At 41.7% G+C, this 26,342-nt stretch overlaps 1 protein-coding gene across 10 annotated transcripts; it reads right to left on the bottom strand.

The window, feature by feature from the left end:
• Positions 1–1,602: 1,602 nt before the first annotated feature.
• LOC113021751 (uncharacterized) lies at positions 1,603–25,971 on the bottom strand. Of its 10 annotated transcripts, none has more exons than XM_080301503.1 (6): positions 25,064–25,133; positions 14,111–14,202; positions 13,954–14,019; positions 12,828–12,933; positions 6,290–6,970; positions 1,603–2,729 (listed from the first exon to the last, which is right to left on the bottom strand). In XM_080301503.1, the coding sequence occupies exons 4-6, from the start codon at positions 12,843–12,845 to the stop codon at positions 2,037–2,039; spliced, it is 1,392 nt and encodes a 463-aa protein (XP_080157629.1). In that variant the 5' UTR covers positions 12,846–12,933; positions 13,954–14,019; positions 14,111–14,202; positions 25,064–25,133; the 3' UTR covers positions 1,603–2,036. The 10 variants fall into 10 exon arrangements, 9 of the variants coding, with proteins under 9 accessions (XP_080157629.1, XP_080157628.1, XP_080157623.1 ...); XM_080301502.1 differs by lacking the exon at positions 25,064–25,133 and adding an exon at positions 15,938–16,054; XM_080301497.1 differs by lacking the exons at positions 13,954–14,019; positions 14,111–14,202 and adding an exon at positions 25,833–25,896 and having other exon boundaries at positions 25,064–25,136.
• Positions 25,972–26,342: the final 371 nt, after the last annotated feature.

Genomic DNA, 26,342 nt, shown 5'->3' with positions numbered 1-26,342 from the left:
AGTTGTTGATTCCCCCACTCCCAAAAAACTTGCATTTAGACAGTTAAGTTTTCCCAGGTCCTGTTTGGACAACCATGTCTCCTGCAAGCATAAAATGTCACATTCTGCAAGCAGACTGTCCACAACAATCCGTCGAGCTTTGTCCCCTGCACTCTGTCCCAAACGTAGACCATGACAGTTGTAAGATAATATCCTAATAGACATCTTCATGTTGATACGTTGGTACCAGAAGGCGCAGTTATCTCCCCTGCTGGATCCACTGAGCTTGGCACCACCGTACCGAGCTTACGAGGTTCATAAAAACGCCGGACCAGAGCCCCTTCAGGCCAGAGTTCAGGATTGTACATTTCACCCACATCATTACATTCAGCAGTAACCTTGAAAGAGCTGAACCTGCTACGTTTACTAGCAATTTTTTGACAGGTCACATCTCTTTTAAGTTTCTCTCTCAAATACAGAGCAAGAGTTTCTGCATCTACATCCAGGGCAAATATAGTGGCAAACACGCTCACCAATTTAGACCCTGTGGTATTTAGGCAGCAGAACAACTAAGAATAACAACTACAAATAATGTTTTTAGGTTTCTGTTGTACTGCAAGGTTCTGTACAGGAGAACCAAACCAAGAGCAAATATTACGTCTCATTTACACCTGAGCACGAAGAGCCATCAACATTTAGCAAATTGAATCATCTTTGTTTAGATGCAAGAAGAATCATATAGAAATGAAAAAGTAGAAATAGAAATCCAGAGCAAAGATATCCTCTAATTCAGCGTAGCACACGTGCAGCTGCTGCGATTCACGTAAGCATTCGGCTCGTCGCTGTTGCAGATTTTTCTCTCGCTGTTCTGGCTCACAGCGCTGCAAACACAAAAATAAATATCCCCAAAGGTGTGAAAGGGAGCTAATTAGTAAGAGTATTGTTACTCTCCGCAGGAGTAGTCCAGCAGTAGAAATCAGTCCAATAACAAGGTGTGTAACATCTAGCAGGGTGACAGAAAAACCCAGGGTAACTTCTAAGGACCTCAACGTCTCTCTCACATTGTGTTTTTTAAACATGCTTCCATTTGTCACTTCAGTCTTTACTCTGAAATACAGGAAGAGAAATCATGGCTGAAACAATTTCTCATGAAACCAGGGGTGTGGTCCAACAGTCAGTTTGGTGAGGAAGGTTCCTAACTGAGAGAAGTGACCCAGAAGTATCTGTGTAGCAGCCACAATGAATCCAGATCATGAGCTTTATTAACTGATCAAAGTCTCTTCTTTCATCTTCTGTATCATTCAGTTTGCATTGGTAATGCCCATTATTGTAATGCTTTTTTAAGACGAGCAAAACTTTATTTCACTTTGGGTTAGCTGGGATAAGTGATGGATGGAGGGAATTTTACTTCAGCCACAGAAATCCTAAACAGGAAGGAGGAGCAGAGTTACAGTGGATCACTATCCAGCAGGGAAACAAGGTTTATTTCAATTTCTTGGCCATGAGTGAGATTTACTGAGTGGGCAAATTAGGGAGACGACACCATCAGATCCCGAGCCCTCCATGTGTTAATCAAGAGACGGCTGCTGTGCTACATCCATAAATAATGAATAAATTAGGAGCTAAAGCTGAAAGGACAGTTTATTTGTACCATCTTCACGTGAACACATTCAAGAACATCACAGATGAAGAAACATTAAAAACTTCCACACTACATAAAGCAAGAAAAATAGTTCAGGTGGTTTCAGAAAAACAGAAACATCAAACATCTCCAAGACTCTCTTTGAAAGAACTAAAAACCTTTGTTCTCATGGTCCAATCATGAGTGAACTCCCCGATGAAGCCTTGTGTGCTAAAACATGTCAGAGTTTTAAAGGTTAAACATGAGTTTCCAAAACGTTTTGCTGGAGAACAATGAACTATTTGACTGAGTTTCAATCATTTACAGACGAGCAAAACCAGGACAGAGAAAAAAGGACAAAACTGACTCAGTAAAACACAGAAAAGAAGATCCCATGTAGATCTGTATTATGTAGAAGTTCAGCCCAGCAACCAGTTCAGTTCAACACAAGTTTAAATGATTCTATCTGAACTCTGTGGAGCCTGATCTCAAGCTTTTTGAGTCCGACACAGAAACCAGAGGATCTTTCTGTGTCTTCAGATTCACTGTGATCCAGTGATGGGAGTGATTTCAGCCCTGAGTGATCACGCTGATGTTTGCACAGAGCAGACAATGAGGTGAATGTTTGGGCACATTGGTAACAGTGAAACAGTTTATTAGTAACGTGGGATCGTTTGTGTGCAGAGTATGAACTGAGATTCCTGAAGCTCTTGTCACACTGGTCACAGCTGTAGTTTCCTTCCATGTGTCCACGTTCATGAATGTTACGATTACCTGACTGTGAGAAGCTTCTCTCACAGTGTCTGCACTTGTGTGGTTTCTCTCCTGTGTGGACTCCTTTGTGTGTTTTAAGCTGACCTGCAGTAGTGAAGGATGACCCACACTGATCACAGAGGTGCTTTTTAACCCCACTGTGAATCAGTTCATGTTGTTTTAAGTGATGTGATGTAGTGAAGCTTCTCCCACATTCTTTGCAGTATTTCAGTTTGTCTCCAGTGTGTCTACGTTGATGTAGTTTTAGGGTCTTTTGCCGACTGAAAGTTTTTCCACAGAGGTCACAATGAAAGTCTTTCCCACCACCACAGTGATGACAGGGTTGAGAACTGGATCCATCTGTGTCGCTCTGCTTCTAAACAAAGACACAAAGACAGTGTAAGTCAGTCCTTCAACATTTGTATCCTGAACGTCGCCTGAAATAAAGAGCATCTCTGCAGACGTCCAACTACATTTGACTGTTTCAGTTAACACACTCAGTTTACTGGGCTGCAATAACTACAATACTACCACCATAATACTACAGTAATACTAAAATCATAACTGAAAGGAAAATCTGAATAATCACTCAGAGCTGCTTTTCCATGCAGTAGAATTGCTAACATGCTAACACAGTTTAATGAGCAGAGTTGTTCCAAACATCCATCCATCCATCCATCTTCATCCGCTTTATCCGGAGCCGGGTCGCGGGGGCAGCAGCCTAAGCAAAGAGGCCCAGACCTCCCTCTCCCCAGCCACCTCCTCCAGCTTATCCGGGGAGACACCAAGGCGTTCCCAGGCCAGCCGAGAGATATAATCTCTCCAGCGTGTCCTGGGTCTGCCCCGGGGCCTCCTCCCGGTGGGACATGCCTGGAACACCTCACCCAGGAGGCGCCCAGGGGGCATCCTTGTCAGATGCCCGAACCACCTCAGCTGGCTCCTTTCGATGTGGAGCAGTAGCTGCTCTACTCTGAGCCCCTCCCGGATGGCCGAACTTCTCACCCTATCTCTAAGGGAGAGGCCAGCCACCCTTCGGAGGAAGCTCATTTCTGCCGCTTGTATCCGCGATCTTGTTCTTTCGGTCACTACCCACAGCTCGTGGCCATAGGTGAGGGTAGGGACGTAGATCGACCGGTAAATTGAGAGCTTCGCTTTTACACTCAGCTCCCTCTTCACCACGACGGACCGGTGCAGCGTCCGCATTACTGCAGCCGCAGCCCCAATCCGTCTGTCGATCTCCGGCTCCCTTCTCCCATCACTTGCGAACAAGACCCCGAGATACTTGAACTCCTCCACTTGGGGCAGGAACTCATCCCCGACCCGGAGTGGGCACTCCACCCTTTTCCGGCTGAGAACCATGGCCTCAGATTTGGAGGTGCTGATCCTCATTCCCGCTGCTTCACACTCGGCTGCGAACCGTTCCAGTGCGAGCTGGAGGCCCTCACCCGATGGAGCCAACAGAACCACATCATCTGCAAAAATCAGAGATGAGATTCTGAGGCCACCAAAGCGAAAGCCCTCCGCCACTTGGCTGCGCCTAGAAATCCTGTCCATAAAAATTATGAATAGAACCGGAGACAAAGGGCAGCCCTGGCGGAGCCCATCACCCACCGGGAACGAGTCCGACTTATTGCCGGCAATGCGAACCAAGCTCTTGCAACGGTTGTATAGGGATCGAATGGCCCGTAGCAATGGGCCAGACACCCCATACTCCCGCAACACCTCCCACAGGACACCCCGAGGGACACGGTCGAATGCCTTCTCCAAGTCCACAAAACACATGTAGACTGGTTGGGCAAACTCCCATGCACCCTCAAGTATCCTGGAGAGGATAAAGAGCTGGTCCAGTGTTCCGCGACCAGGACGAAAACCGCATTGTTCCTCCTGTATCCGAGGTTCGACTAGCGGACGAACTCTCCTTTCCAGCACCCTGGCATAGACTTTCCCAGGGAGGCTGAGGAGTGTGATCCCCCTGTAGTTGGAACACACCCTCCGGTCCCCCTTCTTAAAGATGGGGACCACCACCCCGGTCTGCCAGTCCACAGGTACTGCCCCTGATCTCCACGCAACATTGCAGAGGCGTGTCAACCAGGACAGCCCTACAACGTCCAGAGCCTTCAGGAACTCGGGGCGGACCTCATCAACACCAGGGGCTCTGCCACCAAGGAGTTGTTTAACTGCCTCAGTGACCTCGCCCCCGGAAATTGGCGGGTCATTCCCCTCATCCCCAGACTCTGCTTCCTCCTCGGAAGACGTGTCAGTGGGATTAAGGAGGTCCTCGAAGTATTCCTTCCACCGCCTGACAATTTTCTCAGTCGACGTCAGCAGCGCTCCGCCAGCACTATACACAGTGCAGGTAGAGCACCGCTTTCCCCTCCTGAGACGCCTGACGGTTTGCCAGAATCTCTTCGAGGCAGTCCGAAAGTCTTTTTCCATGGCCTCTCCGAACTCCTCCCACACCCGAGTTTTTGCTTCAGCCACTGCCCGAGCCACATTCCGCTTGGCCTGTCGATACCTGTCGGCTGCCTCCGGAGTCCCACAGGCCAACCAAGCCCGATAGGACTCCTTCTTCAGCCTGGTGGCTCCCTTCACCTCTGGTGTCCACCATTTGGTTCGGGGATTACCACCGCGGCAGGCACCAACCACCTTGCGGCCGCAGCTCAATGCAGCAGCTTCGGCAATGGAGACGCTGAACATGGTCCATTCGGACTCAATGTCCCCAGTCTCCCTCGGAATGCTGTTGAAGCTCTGCCGGAGGTGTGCGTTGAAGATCTCGCGGACTGGGGCCTCTGCTAGACGTTCCCAGCACACCCTCACTACGCGTTTAGGTGCACCAGGTCTGTCCAGCGTCCTCCCCCGCCACCTGATCCAACTCACCACCAGGTGGTGATCAGTTGACAGCTCAGCCCCTCTCTTTACCCGAGTGTCCAGAACATATGGTCGCAGGTCTGCTGATACGATTACAAAATCGATCATCGACCTACGGCCTAGAGCGTCCTGGTGCCACGTGCACTTATGGACACTCTTATGTTTGAACAGGGTGTTCGTTATGGCCAAACTGTGATTAGCACAGAAGTCCAATAACAAAGCACCGCTCGGGTTCAGATCAGGGAGGCCGTTCCTCCCAATCACGCCCCTCCAGGTCTCGCTGTCGTTACCCACGTGAGCATTGAAGTCTCCCAGCAGGACAACAGAGTCTCCAGGTTGAGCACCCTCCAGCACCCCCCCCCCCCCAGGGACTCTAAGAAGGCTGGGTACTCTGAACTGCCACTCGGCGCATAAGCGCAGATGACAGTCAGGACCCGTTCCCCGACCCTAAGGCGCAGGGAACAAACCCTCTCGTCCACCGGGAAAAACCCCAACGTACCGGCAGCAAGCCGAGGGGATATTAGAATACCCACCCCAGCCCGCCGCCTCTCACCAGGGGCAACTCCAGACTGAGACAGAGTCCAGCCCCTCTCCAGGAGACTGGTTCCAGAGCCCAAGCCATGTGTAGAGGTGAGCCCGACTATATCTAGCCGGTACCTCTCAACCTCACGCACTAACTCAGGCTCCTTCCCCACCAGAGAGGTGACATTCCATGTCCCTATTGCCAGTCTTGGCAGCCGGGGGTCAGTCCGCCAAGGCCTCCGCTCCTGGCCGCCACCCGGCACACAATGCACCCGACCCCTATGGCGCCTCCTGTGGGTGGTGGGCCTGCGGGAGGATGGGCCCATGTCTCCTCTTCGGGCTGTGCCCGGCCGGGCCCCATGGACTAAGGCCCGGCCACCAGACGCTCGCCCTCGGGCACCCTCCCCGGGCCTGGCTCCAGGGCGGGGCCCCGGTAACCCTATCCCGGGCAGGGTAAACTGTTCCCTCGGTGTCCTTTTCATAAGGGTCTTTTGTTTGTTCCAAACAGTCAGGCTAAAATGACAAGATAACAATATAAATACATACCTCACAGTAGCTGCACTTGTAGAGTCTCTTTCTGGTGTGGATCTGTTGGTGTTGTCTCAGGTCATGTGGAGATTTAAAAGTCTTCTCACACAGGTCACATCGATAAGGTCTCTCCTCAGTGTGGGTAAACATGTGTCGTTGTAAGTGTGCGTCTGTTGTAAACTGTTTGCTACACTGTTCACAGCAGTACACATCATGTCTGATGTGAATGCGTAGGTGTTTATTTCGGGGCCCTCTCTGGCTGAAAGTTTTTCCACAGATGTCACAGCTGTATGGCTTAATTCCAGAGTGGGTAACTAGATGACTCTGTAAGTGGCTACTGTGAGTAAAAGCTCTGCCACACTGATCACAGCTGTATGCCTTAATTCCAGAGTGGGTAACTAGATGACTCTGTAAGTGGCTACTGCGAGTAAAAGCTCTGCCACACTGATCACAGCTGTACGCTTTAACTCCACTGTGGATGAGTTGGTGTTTTCTTAGGGAAGGCTTGAAGGAAAAAGACTTTCCACACAAGTCACAGCTGAACGGTCTCTCTCCAGTGTGGATGACCTGATGCTGTTTTAGTGAAGCCCTCACAGTAAAACCCTTCCCACACTCGTCACAGGTGTGTTTTTTCTCTCCCTTTCTTCTGTGAGGTTTGTCGGCCTCCTGAGAGCGCTGACTTCTGGCTCCATGTTGGTCCTGCAGTGACAGAGATACAAACAGAGGCAGTGAGTGAAATGCAGTCGTGGAACAAACTCAACCTTCAAACTCCATTAACACTAGTTTTAAACCTGAAGGTGGAGCGTGGCACCAAACACCTTAAAGGTCTCTTATCCCCACCTGCTGGTAGTTCTAACACATTACATCCAACCTGCTGTTAAAGATAATTCATGACTGTTCAAACACTAAAATCATGCACACACACACACACACACACACACACACACACACACACACACACACACACACACACACACACACAGTTAAGGTTCAAAAATTGAGGAAGGAGAGTACAAACCACCATGGTCCAGAAGCTCTTGGTCAAACAATGATTTTAATGACTACACACGTGTGGGAAGAACACTCTGTACGCAGACAGCAAGTGATCTCCGACTTAATCAAAGCATAAATAGATATTTTATACCGTCAGGGTTTGATTTACTGACGCCCCTTCATGCGTCACAGACAGGATATATACACATACGTCAATATCAAAACCACAACGACTTTTGACACAATTTACAAGAACAATTGTCTTCTATCTTCATAACAGGTGCTTCCTGTCACTGCCGGATGCTCGCTTGTCATCTTGGCACCTCAGCAGCAGTTCTGCGACAAACTGCTCTTTTTGCAACCCCAAGCAAAACATGATTAAACTTTTACCTATAAATGATTCTCTCTAACTGAGTGTGTGTGTGTCTGTGTGCTAACCACAATTGCACCCTGTTTCACCTCGCCGACTAGCTCCTGACCTCTAACCAGACAGAGAGACAGAAGCCACCCTCAGATATGTAATAACCGAACTGAAACTATGTATGTGTCATCTACTAAATAAATGTTTTAATCAAGAACCCCTACTAAAAGCTTAATACAAGAATATGAACATATAAAAGATATTAAAATGAACTGTTGTGTAAGCATGTATTGCAATTCCTTCTATGTTCTAGTTTTCCCTCAGCATGGATCATCTAGACACTCTCACTAGTGAAGCTTTAGACCATTAATGAACCTGAACATCAACTCAAATAAGCACAGATATGCAATATGTATAAAATAGTTCTAACTGCACCTGGAATACAAAGTTAATTTAATACCTGTATGCATAAAACCTTAAAGCCTTCTTAAAGCTATCTGTTACATTGTTAAAGCAATGATCAATTTGAATAACCTAGTAATTCAAATGGCCTCGTCTGGCCTGCTGCTCAAAATAACCTAAGACTGGTTTCACTTCTGCAAACTCTCTGCAAGCCTGTTTCCTGTCAGCCTGTGACTTTTAGTCTTTTCTGAAAGACACACTGTTCAACCTCTGAATGCAATATAAACTACAGATTATATTATTAATGCAATGGTAATAATGATGATTATTTAACAATAGCAGTAAAATAATTTCCCTGCTCCACAACACATACACACACACACACACACACACACACACACACACACATTATTTTATAATTTAGATTATTTTGTTGTTTCCTATTACATATTTCTATAATTTGTGTAGATTTATACAGAATTATTCAGTGATAATAAATCCTATGTTTGTTTATTCTAAAGGAACCCCGTTAGCTTCCACAACAGATGTTGCTCGTCTTCCGTCAAATACTCACACAAAATATTACACAATAAAGTCGATTCAAGATATCCACATAATTTCACTCTTACATCCACAGTGAGGTTTCACAATTGTTCAAATATAAGCAATCAATAATAATAATAATAATATCAATAACATTGAGGCACATTACACAAATTTCAAAAACAAATCATGTCTTACAATATTTACAACAACTAAAAGCTCTGTAAATCGGCTTTTAAGTGTTCATTGAAGTTTTGAATAATTCTCTAATTTTTTAAGGCAACTTATTCCACTTAAAAGTTGCTCTAAATGTAACAGTTTTACAAAACGTTACTTTTAACTCGAGCATTTACTAAATTGCAGTTTGTTGAAAACTGTGTAATATGATGATGTATTTCATCTGGATACTGCAGCTGAGCAGAATAAATGTGGTGTGTTTAACAGAATTGCTTTCTTTAGAACTACAAGTAAGCCATAGAATATTTTAGCCTGTACAGGAAGCCAAGAAAGGTTATTATGCATTTTATCAATATTAGTATAGTATGAACATCTTCACACTAATCTGGACGCCTTATTCTGGACTAACTGAAGTCTGTTAAGATCTGTCTTATTAGCTGCTGACCAAATGATTGAACAATACTCCAGATGAGACATTACTAGTGCATTAATGACATCTTTCATAATGAAGAAGTGATACACAAAGAGCATTTCATAGCCATAGCTATGCCTTGTCGGCAGAGTTATGTGACATTAGTGATGTTTGTACTTTCAGCGTTAACTTGGTTTTAAAGCCTTTTAAATATACGCCGTTCAATAGTCGACCTTAATCTGACAGAGAATGTGATGATTTTGTGGATAATTAAAGTCAGTCATATATCCACAAACACAACAAGCTGAAAGTCAGTGATGCTGCTCGGTTTGCAGTCCTGAACATCACGGCACAAGCAGGATTCACTGCACTGTTAATGTGAGCTGTGTTATATTGCTGCCTCTGTTCGGTGGTGTCGAGCCAAACGCACTTTAACGTGTGTTTGAACGAGCTGACGGTTCACTCGTTAAGCTGAAAGAAAGATGCTTTAATCACAGCAGTCACACATGTGTCCACTGCACCATCTGGGACTCTTCTTGTTTACACTCGTAATAACACAAACACTAAATCCTGCTTCTCTGTGCTGTTGTGTAGCAGTGTGTACACCTGAGACTGTCACCTGTCTGTCTGTCCTGCACTCTCTCTCTGTTTCTTTCTCTCTGATTGTGGAATAAAAGTATGAACATGTGTTTATAAGTTACACTTGTGTTTGAATCCTGCAGCTTATCACACATTTGATTTCCATGTGTGACGACTGCAAGTGTCCAGAGTGAGGACAGACTGAGGGACCCACTGCTGCACATCATCTGTGAGGCTTTGCAGCCCTGATGATCCACCAGGACAAACTCAGCAGTGTGTGAGGAAGAGGAGGAGGAAGAGCCAGCAGCAGCTGACAGATGGAGAGAATAGACAGACTGTTCCCTGTTTGTGAAGGACTGCTAGGAAAGTTTAACATAACTGTCTGTGCTGAATCAGTCTTATTAGGTAATGTTCAAATAATGTGATCATCCCAGTGTTTTCAGTGTGGGAGAAAGTACTCAGAGTACTCAGGGCCTTCAAGTTACACACTATGAAAGGCAGCAACAAGTTTAATGTTCAGAAACCTAAAGTATGTATCAGCAGCAGGATTAGGGATGGGTATCGAAAACCGGTTCTTGTTGAGAACCGGTTCCCACTGTTTCAATTCCTTGGAATCGTTTGCCATTTTTTCAAACGATTCCCTTATCGATTTCAGTCGCCCCGAATGACGTCACCACGTTGCGGAGCGTCATTTACCTGGCAGGAAACATGGCGCCTAAGCAGCTCAAATGCTCAAAAGTTTGATTATACTTGATGAGAACCGATGACAACAGGGCAACTTGCAAAGTAGATATTTCATTTAAGGGAGGAAACACTACGAATATGCAAAAGCATTTGCTCACAAAACACGCGATGACACGTGTTTTTAATACCGCTCCGGACTCATGACTCTCAACCCAGCAGCAGCGCTAACGTTTGCACGTCCTCTCCCGTTAATGCGGCAGGTAAATAATCAACTAACAGTGCATATTATGTTAGCGCGATCTGCCTTATTCCAAAACCTGCCATTACTGTACATGTAGGTGACCATGATGAGAGAGACAGAGTCTGGCTGGCGCTCGCTGGCAGTTCTCGCTGCAGTCTACCGTTAGCGTCTCCTTTCAGGCCAGGATAGACTAATGTCACCGAGCAGTGTCTAAGTTTGTGGTCAAAGGCTTGCACCCATTTGCCACAGCAGATGCCCCGATTTTTGGTAAGTGAATGTGTTTAATTGTAGGCAGGGACATTACAGGATATTCTTGTGTAATTGCCACAGAACAATTTATATTATACTTTGTTATTGCTACAGAAGAATATTTATTTTATTATTTTACATTTACAGTTTTTTTCCTGGGGACCCTGTGACACCCCATTGAAGAGCCGTAGGCTGGATCTCTTAAGATCTCACTGTTGGGTTTGTAAGGCCATGTTACTCCTAAATTTCTATCTTCTTCAAAGAGAAGATATAAAACAAAGTTCTAAGCTAATCAACCTTAGTGTTCTCTTTAAAAAAAAAAAAATCGATAAGAGAATCGCTAAAGAATTGAATCGTTAAACAGAATCGAAAATGGAATCGGAATCGTTAAAATCTTATCAATACCCATCCCTAAGCAGGATGGAGCTAAAAATAAATGTTGGTTTCAGTTCTATGAAGCTTTGAGTATTTTGGATCAGTAGCTGCTGTGTTTGTTGCATCATATTACTGTAACTGTTTATATGCTTTATATATTCTGAGCTAAGTTGATCTATAGTGTTACATCATATTCTATAAGGATGTTATGTGTTTGTAGACTTTCTGCCCAGTTTGACCCATTTAGCAGACGTCAGCCTGTTTAAGGCTCTGATATCTATTCTGTGTGACTTACAGCAGTTATGACATGGTCTGATTTTCTCACCCAATAAAGGAATATTTCATATATCAGTCGACTCTTCATTCTATCAGACACAGTTATCACAGCTCCTACATTTGCTTTTTACACATATATGTAAGCACTGAGCCACATTTAGTACCAACATATTAAATGAACAATATTTGTCTCTTATATATGATACATCTATATAAACACTGTCACAGATACTTGTCTGTGAGTGAAGTGATTAATATAATAACTATAATATTGGCCATATTATATTTACATTACCACAGTGAGATGACTTTAGTCTCATGAACAACATCAGCTAATCTTAAACGACTGTTCAGCACAGAAATGAAGCCCAACAATCATGTTTCACAGTCCTGTGGTCTCAGCCTCAGATACTCATCAAATCACACAGAGCTCATGTAGAAACAAATGAACTAAATATGTTCTCCTTCATTTCTGTCAAACAAAGCTGTATGAAACGTTTCCAGCTGTTAGTATCATGGTTGCTAGGCAACCTGGGCAGCGCAACGGAGGATAGACGTCCCATTTCACGAGCCTACGAGCCTCGCACTTCGGCCTTAGCGGTCTTTGAGTACGCGGCCCTTGAGGACTTTAAAGCTGCAGAACCTGAATCGGGATACAGCCATGATGATCTCCAGCCTCGTGCTCGCCAACATTCTCACCTGAGTTAAGAAGACGATCACTGAAATGGTCTCAGCAGGTCCTTTGATGACAGCAATGAAATGCAGTGGTAAGGCTTTTTGGGGATTAAGTTCGTTTTCATGGCAAAGAAGGACGATGCAGTTCATCTGATCACTCCTCATAACATTCTGGAGTGCAGGCAAAATGCTATTATAAAAACTTAAGCAGCAACTTCTCCAGGTTCCAATATTTATGCAATTCTCAAACCTTTTGGCCACGACTGTATAACCTCTTCTGAAATTTAGTGGATATTATACATGGTTATGCTCAGGATGTGTCGGCCAGTTTCCACTGGAAACGCCTTTTGGTTAAACTGTCAGCGAGGAATTTGCATTTGCACTGTTACATTTTTATATAACTTTAATGCACATAAACAACAGCTGCTTGTTTCAGTGAAAATACATCGATGGGTTTTTAATAAAGTTGTGCAGCTGTAAAGTATTTTGTCTGGTGTCAATTCTATCGTCAGCTACATCGTTATGGCAAATGTTCAAATGTATATGGTGATAAATATCTTTGGTCATATGGTCCTGCTCTGTCTGTCACCTTCTGTGTTGAGCTCATTGTTTCCTCTGTAGTGGCTGAGCTGAGTCCAAGTAGCTGAAAATGTTCCTCTGCTGCTCCGTCAGACTCTCCTCCTCCTGCTGATCAGCTGGGACACAAAACAGATCTTTGTTAGGCTCCACACTGCACTGAAGAGTCTAAGGCTACGTTCACACTGCAGGTGTTAATGCTCAATTCCGATTTTTTGATCGAGTCCGATTTTTTTGTCTGCTTGTTCACACTACAAATAAAATGCGCCAGCAAACGCTCTCTAGTGTGAACGCTCAAAGTGGCCCGCATGCGCAAAAGAAGACGTCACACACAACGCACTAGACCCAGAGCAAACAGTATTGTTTGACTGATGGCCCTTAATATAAAGACTTCGGACTTTACGTTTCCCAATTTTTGCTTTAAGTTATTTTGTTATTTACATAATAATGTAGATAACCTAATAATTATCCTCATTGCTGTTTTAGAGGAGAGGTGCTTCAAAGGAAAGTTGCAGATTTCTGTCAGAATCTGCAGATTATACAGTACAAATAACATGCTCACGTTTCTCCAACGTTGTCTTCCCAACAGTGTCACTGACATCTACGCTGGATGGCCAGGAAGCCTTCGCGATGTCTTCTCGGGCGCTTCTCCTGAGTTGATAATTGGCGTCTGTCTTGTGTCAGTGACGTAAAAGACGGATTTAATGCGACATTACCATCAAACAGCAGTCGCTTTCTAAAACATCGGATATGTATCAGATTCAGTACCACATACGAAAGTGACCCAGATCGGATTTGAAAATATCGGATTTGTGCCGTTCACACTGTCACACCATGATCGGATATGGGTCGCATAGGGTCATAAAAATCGGATTTGATGCGCTTTCGCCTGCAGTGTGAACGTAGCCAAAGTGTCTCATATGTTCATCTGACAAGTAAAAGAACACATTTTTGTTTCCCGAGGTGGGCAACTTGTTGGAAACAAACACAAAAGGTTTGAGCACTGATACCTGCCATTGCTAGCATTGAAAGATGCAACGCCAGCAATGTGGATTGTCAAGACTCAAACCAATCATCAAGCAAAGACAACAGGGATCATTTCTTTCTGTTTATTTAGCATTCACAGCATTTGTAGTTGCCTTCTGTGCAGGGGAAGTCCACGCACACTGTGTGGTACCGCCATCCGCAGAAGGTGCATTCAACCTCTGTAAGAGAAACGAGGTTGTCTGAGACTGAAATGATATTCACTAAAGAAGTGGTGATTTGTAAAACTTCACATTTTGATCCGGGACGTACTCTGCATGAAAACAAGCGCTCACTCTTCCTGCTCAACAAATGACAAGGGCGGAGCCTTATACCACGTGATACAGAAGCTGTGCCGTGTGATGCTAAAATTAGCAGGGAAAAAACAATGGAGAGCACGTCAGGGATGACGAGAAAGTGACAGGAGAAAATCCGTCCCGGTCAACCACCCAAACATCAATAACGGGAACCTTATACAGCGCTTCCCTATACACGTCGAACTCCCGCAGGCACAAAGACATTACGGAGGCTATCACTTATCACCTGACCAAAGATATGGCTCCATCAACACTGTGCAAAACGAGGGATTTAGGAAAACGATCAACACCCTAGACAAACGCTACACAGTGCCGTCCCGCAACTATTTTTCTATTGTTGCACTACCTGCTCTGTACACGCAGCGTCGAGCAACGGTGGAGACGGAATTTCAAGCAGGACAACATTTTGCTGCAACAACAAAACGTGAGACATTTGTTGTTTTATGTTTATTTATTGTTATGAGAGAATCATGATCTCAATTCTAAGCCAAAAAATGGTGATTCTCATTTTATGCAAAATCGTGCAACCCTAACATTAACACAAAACTATTGTTTCACCAGAGAAACGCACATGAAGAGAGAGACAATAACAGCTACCAAACAGTCGTCATAATTCGTCACACAATGAGAAAAGGACAAATCAACAAGTAACAATGACTAATTACTATTAAAATCTGTAACATAATGTATTGTTTGGAGTTTAGTCTGATTGGTTCAGGATGAGCTGCCATTATCCAATCACACGTCTGCTTACCTGCATCTTTTCTCTTTTTTCTAACCTGAGCACCTGATGGCTTTGAACTTTTGTTGTCCATCTTCCATTGGTTTGAATTTTGCGCTCCAGTACAAACACAAATCCCCCAACCCGAGGATCAGCACAATTAACCTAACAGACCTACACCTTAGTTCACAGATTCACTTTGTCTAAGGTTGATTTCTGGGATTTCACACAACCCAGGATTCAGATCGTGAATCCATGATGGGCTTGGATTTACATCATTATAAATGAAATGCGCTCTACTTGGGAGCAGCCGGCCCCGCCCCTTTTGACGGGTTGTGTGAGACTTTAAATCATCAAACTGTAAATTATAAATTAAATTGTTATTGATCCTTTACCCCGAGTCCTAAAGTGTAGATTTATTTTCTTACTCTTCTTATATTTATTGTTTGTTTACTTGCACCGCTGTAACTGCAGCCTCGTCGTCTCGTCTCTCTATATGCTGGACTGTCTGTAGCGGAGATGACAATAAAGTTTACTTTGACTTCAGCAGCGCGCAGGCGCACCGAGGGCTCTCGCGCTCACGTTATAGAATTTAGAAAAAACATCGGTGCAGATTATAAGCCTGTATCATAATATCTGTTTGTTGTTTTTATTTTGTTTTGCGAGTTGGTTATTAGATGCCGCTCCAGCCAGCCAGAGACTCCCCGCCGCCCCGCCCTCTCCTCCCTGTGCCGCCAGCAGCAGGCGCACCTCGCAAACGGAGGGCGCCCTTACTCCCAGCAAATGGCTGATAGAAAACCGATCGGTGCCTACGAATTTCCCAATATGCGCTGGCATGACGTCGGGGAAGCATGGGTACGACCGATTATTTTATTTTTTTCTTGCCCGTGATGCCCCCCCCCACCACGATGCATTCTATTGGTTTGCACACTTACACACACCCAGCTGTGGTTTCCTGTTTTGCTGGACTCTGGAGAGCCCCGCCTTTAACGCTCTTCTCTCACAGAGAGCAACAGAAAACTTGGAAAAACTCCAGATTGACTGAACTCAGTTCAAAGTTACCTTGACACCTTTAGATGTGAGACGTAGTGATGGTCCGCTTGAAGCTGACGCTCCGGTGCGTGTGTCAGAAAGATCAACGCGCTGCTTCAGAAGCACCGTGTCGAGGCTTGATTCGTTTGGCCAGAGTCACGTGATCAGTGACGTCTGAAGCTTCGTTTAGAACGTACCTTTTTTTAAATCGAACTTTATTGAAACACAATGAGTATACAACATACAAACAGATGAAGTTTACAAAAGAACAGAACATGAACATACAGAACCAGGAGTAAAAAAATTATGATATGAGTAGGCGAATAAAATCAACATATTGTAACGTGCAGTGGAGATGAAGCCAGCCGCGGAGGTGTGCAGGTGGATAGCGAATGAGCAACAGCTTCTGACTTTCCAAAAAGTACTCATTTATTTACAATATCAAAAATAAAAGTGCTACCTCTACCACACATTACTAAAGAGCACACTAGTCCGCGTACACACGGGAGCATCCATTACAGGAGGAGTGCAAATAATGAACAAAAAGGGGGTGACACCAGTCGTGAGACAGGAGGCGCTGCCATGTGGTGATACACTGCATTACAATAGCAACTGTTACAATATAAATATTGTTCTGAGAGGCTTTTTGTTGGTTGAGTCTGAAATTGATTGTATGTACAATTCATATCCTTATAAAAAGGCAGAAATATGGTGTTTTATTAATAAACTTACATTTATGGATATAAAATAGCTAAAAGTATTAACAAATATTTTATAAAAAACATTTATCATTCTTCCTGGGGAACTTAAAGAAAAAGAATAAAACATTTTCCATCGTAAAGAAAACTCCCTTAAAATATGGACAATAACAAAACTGCTAAATTCTTCCAGAATCTCTGTGTAGAGGAACCAAAAGAGATGTGCCACAGTTTCTGGATGATCCCCACAGAAAGTTCAATTAGTATTTATGTCTCTTTTAAATGTTACCATATAGTGACTGGCTGGGTAACATTTATGAAGAATTTTATATGAGATTTCCTTCACCTTGTTCACAATTAGATATTTATGGGATCATCCAGACTGTCTTCCAGGTGATATCTGGAACATGTCGGTTCCAGTAAGATATTCTATATATGGGAGAGACATGATATCTTCTTGGAATAAACTACGTATTCTCTTATTGCTGTTACCAAGTTCCTGTGAAAAGCAGATTTTTCCCACTGCTGACTCAGCTGGATCAGGGAGAGTGACTGAGGCAGATATTGAGCTGTCAGTGTTTTTATATAACATTAAAGTCCCTGAGGGTATGGCACCAAGCACCATTGAGAATTCCCCAACACTGTTTGACAAGTTTGACGAGCATCTTGACTTTTGGTCTTTGGATATTAACAGTCCTGGATATGTGACTTCTTGTTTAACAGAAATGTTACAGAGAGCATTTGCAGTGCAGCCTTTAATTGCTAGTAATTCACATTTTTTTAGATTTCGACATAAAGCAGATGCCTCAGAGAAATCACTAATAACACTAAGGGCTGGACGGATTTGATTTGCATTCTTCAAGAAGAGTGTGGTGTCATCAGCTAGCTGGCTGATGATGAGCTCCTTATCAGCTGTGCTGATTCCATGTATAACAGGTCAAATCTCGGGGTGGAGTCTTAATCATTTTAATTGAGCTATTGCCATTCGTGTACAAGGTTTTGATAGCTTTACAGAAAAATGCCAAATTTTTCCAAAGAGTGGAAAATAAATTGATGTTCAATTGTATCAAAAGCCTTTTAAAAATCCAGGAAGAGAATGAAGCTATAGTCAGATACCAAATCAGAGTAATCAAGTAGATCTAAAACCAGTCTCATGTTCTTAGAAAGGTGTCTGTTTCTCATAAAGCCTGATTGTGTCTCATCGATAATTGTGTCCAAGAACTCTTTCATTCTGTTAGCAAGTACTAAAGCCATAATCTCATAGTCATCATTGAGCAGACAGATGGGTCTCCAATTATCAATAAGAAGTAAGTCTTTGTTTGGTTTTGGAATAAGTGTTATGAGACCCTGAGTAAGAGTAGGAGGGAGGATGTTATTCTCTACACTTCCTATGAAAAGCTGCAGTAAGAACGGAGCCAGGAGATTAGAAAATGATTCTTAAAACTCTGCAGTTAAACCATCTGTGCCGGGAGATTTGTTGGCCTTAAGTGCAGAAATAGGATTACAAACATCCTCCACAGTCAGAGGGCTGTCACAGTGACTTCTATCTTCCACAACAATAGTTTTTAGGTTTTTGATATTATTGAGAAACAGCGTTGAGACATATATATATATATTCTACTTTTCTAAATGATTGACTATTTCAATGGAGAACCTAAATGACACGGACCCGTGTTTGTTATTACATATCTCTATTTTGAATGTGACAAGTCTATCATTGCCTGTTATTCATAGGTATTAACAGAGTTTTTGGCCTTTTTTTCCTCTATAACAGTTAATTGACTCTTTACAGTGGCCTGCTATGGTTAATAATAACATGTTCAGTCATGAGTGAAATCAAAGCTTTTCTTCACTTTAGCATTTAACATTCCCAACAATATAATGTGATACCTTAATTAAAACACAGCTAATAAAACACAATTTTCTTAATGCAAACATCAGTGACTCAACATTAGCAACCAAAGGGTTCAGTCTGCAGCTCACACTCATGTGAAGCTACAGCCTCCCCCTTTAGTCTCTGTCATCCTTCTGCTCCTGCAACAACAAAACAAAGCAAGACAAAACCTCCACCCTTCTTCTACAGGCTGGGTGAATTGTTGTGGACATTCACTAATCCTAAAGTCGGCACCGTTTTTGTCTCAGTATCAAGTCAGTTAAACTTTTAGTCGTCAGTCCATCACAGTCCAGTCACATGCATACATCCACACACATTCATACCAGATATTGCTGATAATGGAGTCTCACGCGCAGCCTATTCGAGCCTCCATCACCAGCAAGATGACGTCATAATTTTAAAGGAAAACAGCTCCTTGTTTTTGGACTGGATTGACTCGCTGCAATCCTTTTAGGCTCAGGACTTCTCATGTGATCAATGTCACATATAAGTGAATTTCTCCCAAGCCCATTATAATCATGGAGAAAAACACTTTGCCACTGTTTCCAGTAAGAATATTTTATAGCGCTTTAAAGTTCAATCTCTCAGGTCTGGATTAAAGAGCTGATTTGTTAAATCAGGAACTCACAAAATACCAAAATATCACCACCGGTGGATCACACCTCTCAGATGTTCTTATCTCAGTGCACTGTAACAAAAGCACAAACAAACGTAATCGAGAGCCTTTATAATTAAGTGCTTAAGCTACAGAGATCGAGAAGGCATTATGAAAGCCGCTAGGACAATAAAGGAATTGTCGTATAAGGACAACAAGATAGCCTTCCTGCCGGACCTACCTGCAGAGACATATAGACAACAGCGCCAGTATGAAGGTATGATTCATAAATCTATACCTTTTCAAGTTGAGCACGTGCTTAAGGATAGTAATGGACGTTTTCTAATAATACAAGGAAATCTACTCTCCACTAGACTAAATTTAATTAATATTTATGGCCCAAATGAAGATAATCCAAACTTTTATAGCAATTTATTTCTTAAAATCTCAGACTTGCAAGGTAAATGTATAATTGCTGGGGACTTAAATTGTGCTCTGAATCCACAGAAGGATAAATCCTCAGGCATGGATAATACTCACAATAGAACACGAAAGGTGATCAAACAATTCATGAAGGAGTTAAATTTAAGTGATATATGGCAAGATCAAAATCCAACCAAGTTACAATATTCTTGCTGGTCAGGTACACATAAAGCGTACTCTAGAATAGATTACTTCTTGGTATCAAATGAGTTGGTTCATTTTATAAAAGATTGCCAGTATAAGGAAATAGTAATTTCGGACCATGCAGTCGTTACTTTGACTCTCATAGAACCAAAACTGATCAAGACTCGATTTGAATGGAGGTTTCAACTGAAGTGGATGCAGGATAAACAGTTTCTTGAGTTTTTAGGCAAGCAAATTAATGAATACTTTGAACATAACTCAGATCAAACATCGGCAAGTGTAAGATGGGAAGCCTTTAAAGCATACTTAAGAGGGCAAATTATAAGCTATACTAGTAATAAAACAAGAGAAAGAAATCAAAGGATAAAATATCTGGAAGTAAGAATAAAAAAGTTAGAAGAGATTAGCTTTCAATCAGGTCAAAACAATGAGTATATTGTAAAAGAATTATTACTATTGAGAACGCAATATAATGAAATGACAAGTGAAAAAGCAGCTGTTAATTTATTGAGATTAAAGCAACAATTCTATGACCAAGGTGAAAAACCCAGCAAACTCCTGGCATGGCGTATAAAAAAGATGGAATCTGAAAAGGCAATTACAAAATTAGAAAATTCAAAATGGTAATACTATAGTAGACCCATTAGAGATAAATAATGCATTTAAAAGATTTTATGAAACGCTATATAACTCTGAACTCAATAATGTAACTAGAATGCAATCTTTATTTCTAGATAAACTTGAAATACCAAAAATTTCAGAAAAAGACAAAGTAAATGTTGATAGGCAAATTAGTATACATGAAATTATAGATGCAATAAACTCCTTAAATGCTGGCAAAACAGCTGGTCCAGATGGATTGCCAATTGACCTTTACAAATATTTTAAAGATAAATTAGCACAGCCCCTCTTAGATATGTATATAGAATGTTTTAATAATGGCAATCTTACTGACTCATTAAGGAAGTCCCTGATAATACTGCTTCCTAAACCTGGAAAACTAAATAATAAGTGTGAAAATATGCGTCCTATAAGCTTAATCAATACAGACACTAAAATTATTTGTAAAATTTTTGCTAAAAGATTAGAAAGTATTCTTCCAGTTATTATAGGGGATGATCAAAATGGATTTGTTAAACATAGACAGGGTTTTCATAATGTAAGACGAGTTTTAAACATTCTTCATAATCAAAGTGAGCAGGACGATACAGCCATTCTTTCGCTTGACGCGGAGAAGGCTTTTGATAGAATTGAGCGGTCATATCTTTTTGATGTCATTGTTAGATTTGGGTTTGGAAAGGTATTTCTGCATTGGATCAAGCTATTACATTGTCACTCTGTGGCTCAGGTTAAGACAAATGAGATAATCTCTGAACAATTTGATATTAAAAGAGGGTGCCCGCAGGGTTCACCCTTATCTCCACTTTTATTCCTTTTAGCTATTGAACCTCTGGCAATAGCTGTTAGAAACAGCGGACAGATACAAGGTGTTAGGATTGGTAGAAAGGAACATAGAATTGCTTTATTTGCTGATGATATCATAATATTTTTAAAGCAATTAAAAAATTCTGTGCCCGCTGTAAAGGATTTATTAGATCAGTTTGGGGTTTTCTCAGGGTATAAAGTTAATGTAACAAAATCATCATTAATGTTACTTAATCAAGGGTACAATCAAAACGTAAATCAGAATGTATCTGGCTTTACTGTTAACTCTGAATTCATCTATCTAGGTATTAAAATAGTTCCTTCATTAAAAGATGTGGTGGTACTTAACTATAATATAATACTACAGAAAATTTCCAAAGATTTGGAGCATTGGATAAGTCTACCACTATCTATTATTGGAAGGATAAGTGTTCTTAAAATGAATGTATTACCTAGACTGTTGTATATGTTTCAAAATGTCCCACTGGCTCCTCCTGCTGGATTATTTACTAAATTAACATCACTAATCAGAGAGTTTATCTGGAACAAGAAGCAGCCTCGTATTCGTTTGTCTTTGTTGTACCTTCCCTTTGATACAGGGGGGTTGAAATGCCCCAACTTTTACTGGTACTATTTGGCTATTCAATTAAGGACAATAAGATTTTATTTTTCATCCCAAAATACCCCGTCATGGGTGGGGATGGAAGCAAATGCTCTTAAAATGCCATTAAATTTGTACTTATATTCTGCAAAATCCAAACAGTTAAAGAAAGAAACAAATAATCCTATAGTTCAAAACATGATTGAAGTCTGGTTTACAATAAAAGAAATGATGAATATTAAGAACAATCTCTCTCAGTTTAGCCCCATCTGGGGAAATGCCTTATTTGTACCAGGAAAGTTGGATGCAGGGTTTCAGGATTGGGCAGTAAAAGGTGTTAAGAAAGTGGGTGATCTGTTTTGTGATGGAGTAATGGTCTCATTTGAGGATTTAGTCTCAAAATTTCAAATCCCCCAAAAACACTTTAAGTATTTACAAATTAGAAGCTTTATTTCATCTATGCAAAATAAATCCCTTAATTTTCCCCAGTTAAGTAAGCTAGAGGAGTTTATGGTGAAAAAAGGTGGTAATAAAGGCTTAATTTCAACATTTTATAATTGGATTGTTTCTGCCTCTTCAGAAACATCAGTTTCTAAGTTGGAAGCTTGGAGAAAGGACCTAAATATTAATATTTCTGAGGAGACATGGAAGTTAATTTGCTTAAAAGCTCAAAAACAATCGATTAACAGTAACTTAAAATTACTACAATACAATTGGATCATGCAAACATATGTAACACCGGTGAAACTGAATAAATATAATAATAGAATACCAGATACATGTTTTAAATGTGGAGAAGCCCGTGGAACATTTTTTCATTGTATATGGGAATGTAGAATTGTTTGTGCCTTTTGGCAGGAGGTGATGAACAAAATAAACCAAATTTTAAATAAAAAGATCACTTTGGATGTAGAAATGATGCTACTACAAGTGTATCCTAAAAATATTAAATTAACAACCTATCAAATTAAGTTTATGGATTATTGTACATTACAGGCAAAACGTATGATTGCAATAAATTGGAAAACATCAATTCCTCCTGCTATTGGCGCTTGGATAAACTCCTTGACACAGTGTATGGAAATGGAAAGGATTACGTACTTTCTGAAAAATAAGTTAATATATTTTGATGAAATTTGGAAGCCATTTAAAAAAATTTTAAAAGTAGTAAATATAGAACAACTTATGTAGGAGAGTGGAGTAGGAGGAAATTGTTTAGCATGTGCATGCTATTTTTTATTGTTTATTCCTATTGATTATATTTTCTTATTTCTTTTTTTTTTTTTTTTTTTTTTCTTGAATTATGTATAAATGCCACATATGGTACAATTGTATATATATTTCATGTGAGCTTGTTCTTTTTTTTCTTTGTTCGGAAGAGAGCAGAGTGGGAGGTGAGGGTGGGGGAAAAGGGTTTCTATTACAACAGCATATTATTGGAAACTACCTTTGTATCTTGTTGGAAAAGTAATAAAAATATTTAAAAAAAAAAACCAAAACAAACGTAATCAATAAAATACTAATAAAGTAACAGATACTGGGGCCCATTGCAAACATGTCCAAGCATAAAACCATCTTTCTCTCTCTTAGAGAAAGAAAACAATCCAAACCTCACTGATAAAATCAACCTAGTGTCAAGCAAAACACAAAAATCAACCAAAACTTCACCAGAAAGTTTTCCTCCCTCCCGGGACAATATTGTGCAGGAATACAGGCACCGTAACTCCTTCTTGCACTGACAAAAACATGTTGGATTGACTTGATTCAATAGTGGACACTGGTTGCACACAAAGGTTTTGCTTTGGCAGAAACTTAAACAACTGAGTTAAATCAACACAACCTTTTCATATTCAGTAAACCTGCATGTTGTGTTCATAAAACACGATTGAAACATGTTCAGATGGAGTAAGTTGAGCTCCTGGAACATTTTAATCCTTCAATTGAAACTGAATGGGTCTACAACAACTACCATCCTCCTATCTCTATCCTGGTTGCAGCAGGGCTGGGAAATAACCCTGAAGTGATAGGTTACCAGGCAGGGTACACCCTGGACAGCTCACCAGTCTATCAGATAGAAACACACAGCCGTTTACATTCATGGATAATTTAGCCCAGGACCTTCTTACTGTGGAGCAACAGCACTAACCAGCATGCCAACAATGGAGGAAATACAGGAAAGCTATGATTTCCTGTATTTGAGGCAGAATTATTTTGTTCTTGCCCTTGACAGGTTAATCCACAATAAATAGCAACAGCATGCATGTGGTGTGTGTGTCGTTGTCTGCCTCTTATAACTCCAGTGATTTTCCTGTAGTTTGAAATCTTATGCGGTGTTGACACAATAATTTGTTGTAAACCAGGAAATTCCCAACTGTGGTAGAAAGCACAGCTTAGCCTTAGAAAATGTTCAAAGAAAAGTCGTCACTTCCTGATTTCTGCTTCACTGATAAATATTGTCACACTGGGGTTTTTGCAAATGATATCAGTGAGCACTGTGTGGCAGCTGGAGTCAGACAACTGAAGCTCCCACAATCAAGACCACAAACAGCTTTCAAAGGAGATTTGAAGCTTTTCTGGCAGCAAGCTTCATGATTTATGGGACTGGAACTGGAACAGAAACTACCTGATCACCAATGGTGAGCTGGCATGGAATTATTTTTATGACATTTTATCAAAGTTATAAATAAGCATGCCCATTAACACATAGTGAGTGAGCATGTTGTCTTCCCACGCAGTGAACAGCGGATGCTAATGTTTTTGTCACTTTTTACAGAGTCAAACTCAAAGTAAGGTCAGTGCTTCCACGCTTTAAACGCTGCACGCTCACACTCTCTCCACACTCGATAGATTATCCATTGTTCATCTGCACACAGCTGCGGTTTTAGTAACGCAGTAACGCAGCGTGCTTACGGGAAAGTAACAGTAATCTAATTACCTTTTTTGCAATAGTAATCCCTCACTTTACTCGTTTCTTGAAAAAAGTAATCGGATTACTTCCCATCTCTGGTTGGAGCTGTGCACTTGTGGGTTCCACCTTGTGTACACGTTTATCTTTGCTGTGTGTACTTGTACCTCTGAGTGGAAGCTGAACTCTTGAGTTCGAGTATCGAAGCATCAGCTGTGACGTTAAAGTCCAAACAGCTCGTTCATTTGACGTGCAAATGAACGAAGGTAACGCCGTTTTCATGTGGATGTGTCACTGAGACACTTTCCACATCCACAGCTCACAAAATGGGAAAACTATAGAAGTATAACAATTAAGAAGTTACTATGTTACGGGTCCCAAGGATGAAGACCTCGATGACAAATATGTTACCTGTAAAAGCAGGTGAAGAGCAGAGTAAGGAAGACACGATGCGTCTCTGCTTTCCTCCAGAACGTGTCTGAGTCTGATTTATTTCACACAAATAAATGCTATAAAACACTAAACATGAGCTTTCAATATACTGTTCAGCTGGTTCCTCATTCACATCAATGACATTTACTTATTTCACAACATCAGTGAAATATACTCTTTTTAACTGGTTCAGTTTCTCAAGTTCACACTTCTTTCCATAACAGCTACATCCTTTTATCATATCAATAAACACATCACATTGTCTTCTGCAGTGTCTTACTGGCTAAACAGTTCTATTCAATAACAGCATTGGTAAATACATTACATTTGTTCCCTCCAGTAATTTACTGGCAAAATCACTATTTAGTGCATCATGAAACACAGCTTGTTGAATCAACCCATGAATGCCTCTGTTAGCTACACAGAGTTGCTCAGAGTGCTTGTGTTACACTAGCTAATCTACTCAGTCACTTTAACAGAACTATTAACATTCACATCTCACAGAACTGATTTGATTGGAGCATTACAACACGTTTGCACAGAGCATAGGAGCGCACTGACTCTGCTTCACGAGCGCTCCACCTAACGAGCGGGCTCGCGGTGCGGTCGCGCGGGACACTCCTCTGGTTTTCTCCCGTGTTTACATATAAATAACTTTGGCGGACCGCCTTAACTCTCCCATTCACATTAACGTGGGTAACCATGGTGACAATAAACAACATTTTCGGTGCGAGCACCGTGTACCGACCTGTAAAAGCAGGTGAAGAGCAGAGTAAGGAAGACACGATGCGTCTCTGCTTTCCTCCAGAACGTGTCTGAGGAAGCAGCGGAAGGTGGGCTCCACTTACTGCTCCCCGAAACCCCGGAGCAAGCACCAAAGTTCCGCCCTCACTGCTTTCTAACATAAAATGAATCCCTGTTACATGGATTTTCTATCCTCTTAAAGAAACTGAAAATAAATACATATAGCAATGAAAAATGTCCCGTTACATGAGTGTTTTACACAAAATAATATTAATGTGGTCATTCCCTCACAGGGGTGCCACAACTACACTGCTGTTTTGACAGAGACACAGTGTGTTTATCTAACTTGGCTGAAGCCAAAGTTCTCCAGACAAATTCAGTCTGTTTCTGCCAAGTGTGAACTCACTGGATGAGCGCCAGATACACAGAATCAAAAAGGGATAAATTAGTTTTCTTATGTCATGTTCCCGTCACAAACTGGCTCAAGGAGAGGGGAAGCAGGAGTCCACAGATG

The sequence above is a fragment of the Astatotilapia calliptera genome, chromosome 5 (genome assembly GCF_964374335.1).
Source record: "Astatotilapia calliptera chromosome 5, fAstCal68.1, whole genome shotgun sequence".
Taxonomy (NCBI): domain Eukaryota; kingdom Metazoa; phylum Chordata; class Actinopteri; order Cichliformes; family Cichlidae; genus Astatotilapia; species Astatotilapia calliptera.
This window is presented reverse-complemented; position numbering and strand designations above follow the sequence as displayed.

Bases quoted from the DNA above. Each gene is read 5' to 3' on its own strand.
- LOC113021751 (XM_080301494.1), bottom strand. From the start codon at position 12,403: ATGAGGAGTGATCAGATGAACTGCATCGTCCTTCTTTGCCATGAAAAC. The intron at 6,971-12,262 runs GTGAGAATGTTG...CTGTCACTGCAG, and splicing joins TGATCGTCTTCTTAACTCAG to GACCAACATGGAGCCAGAAG. The intron at 2,730-6,289 runs GTATGTATTTAT...GTCTTTGTTTAG, and splicing joins ACAAGTGCAGCTACTGTGAG to AAGCAGAGCGACACAGATGG.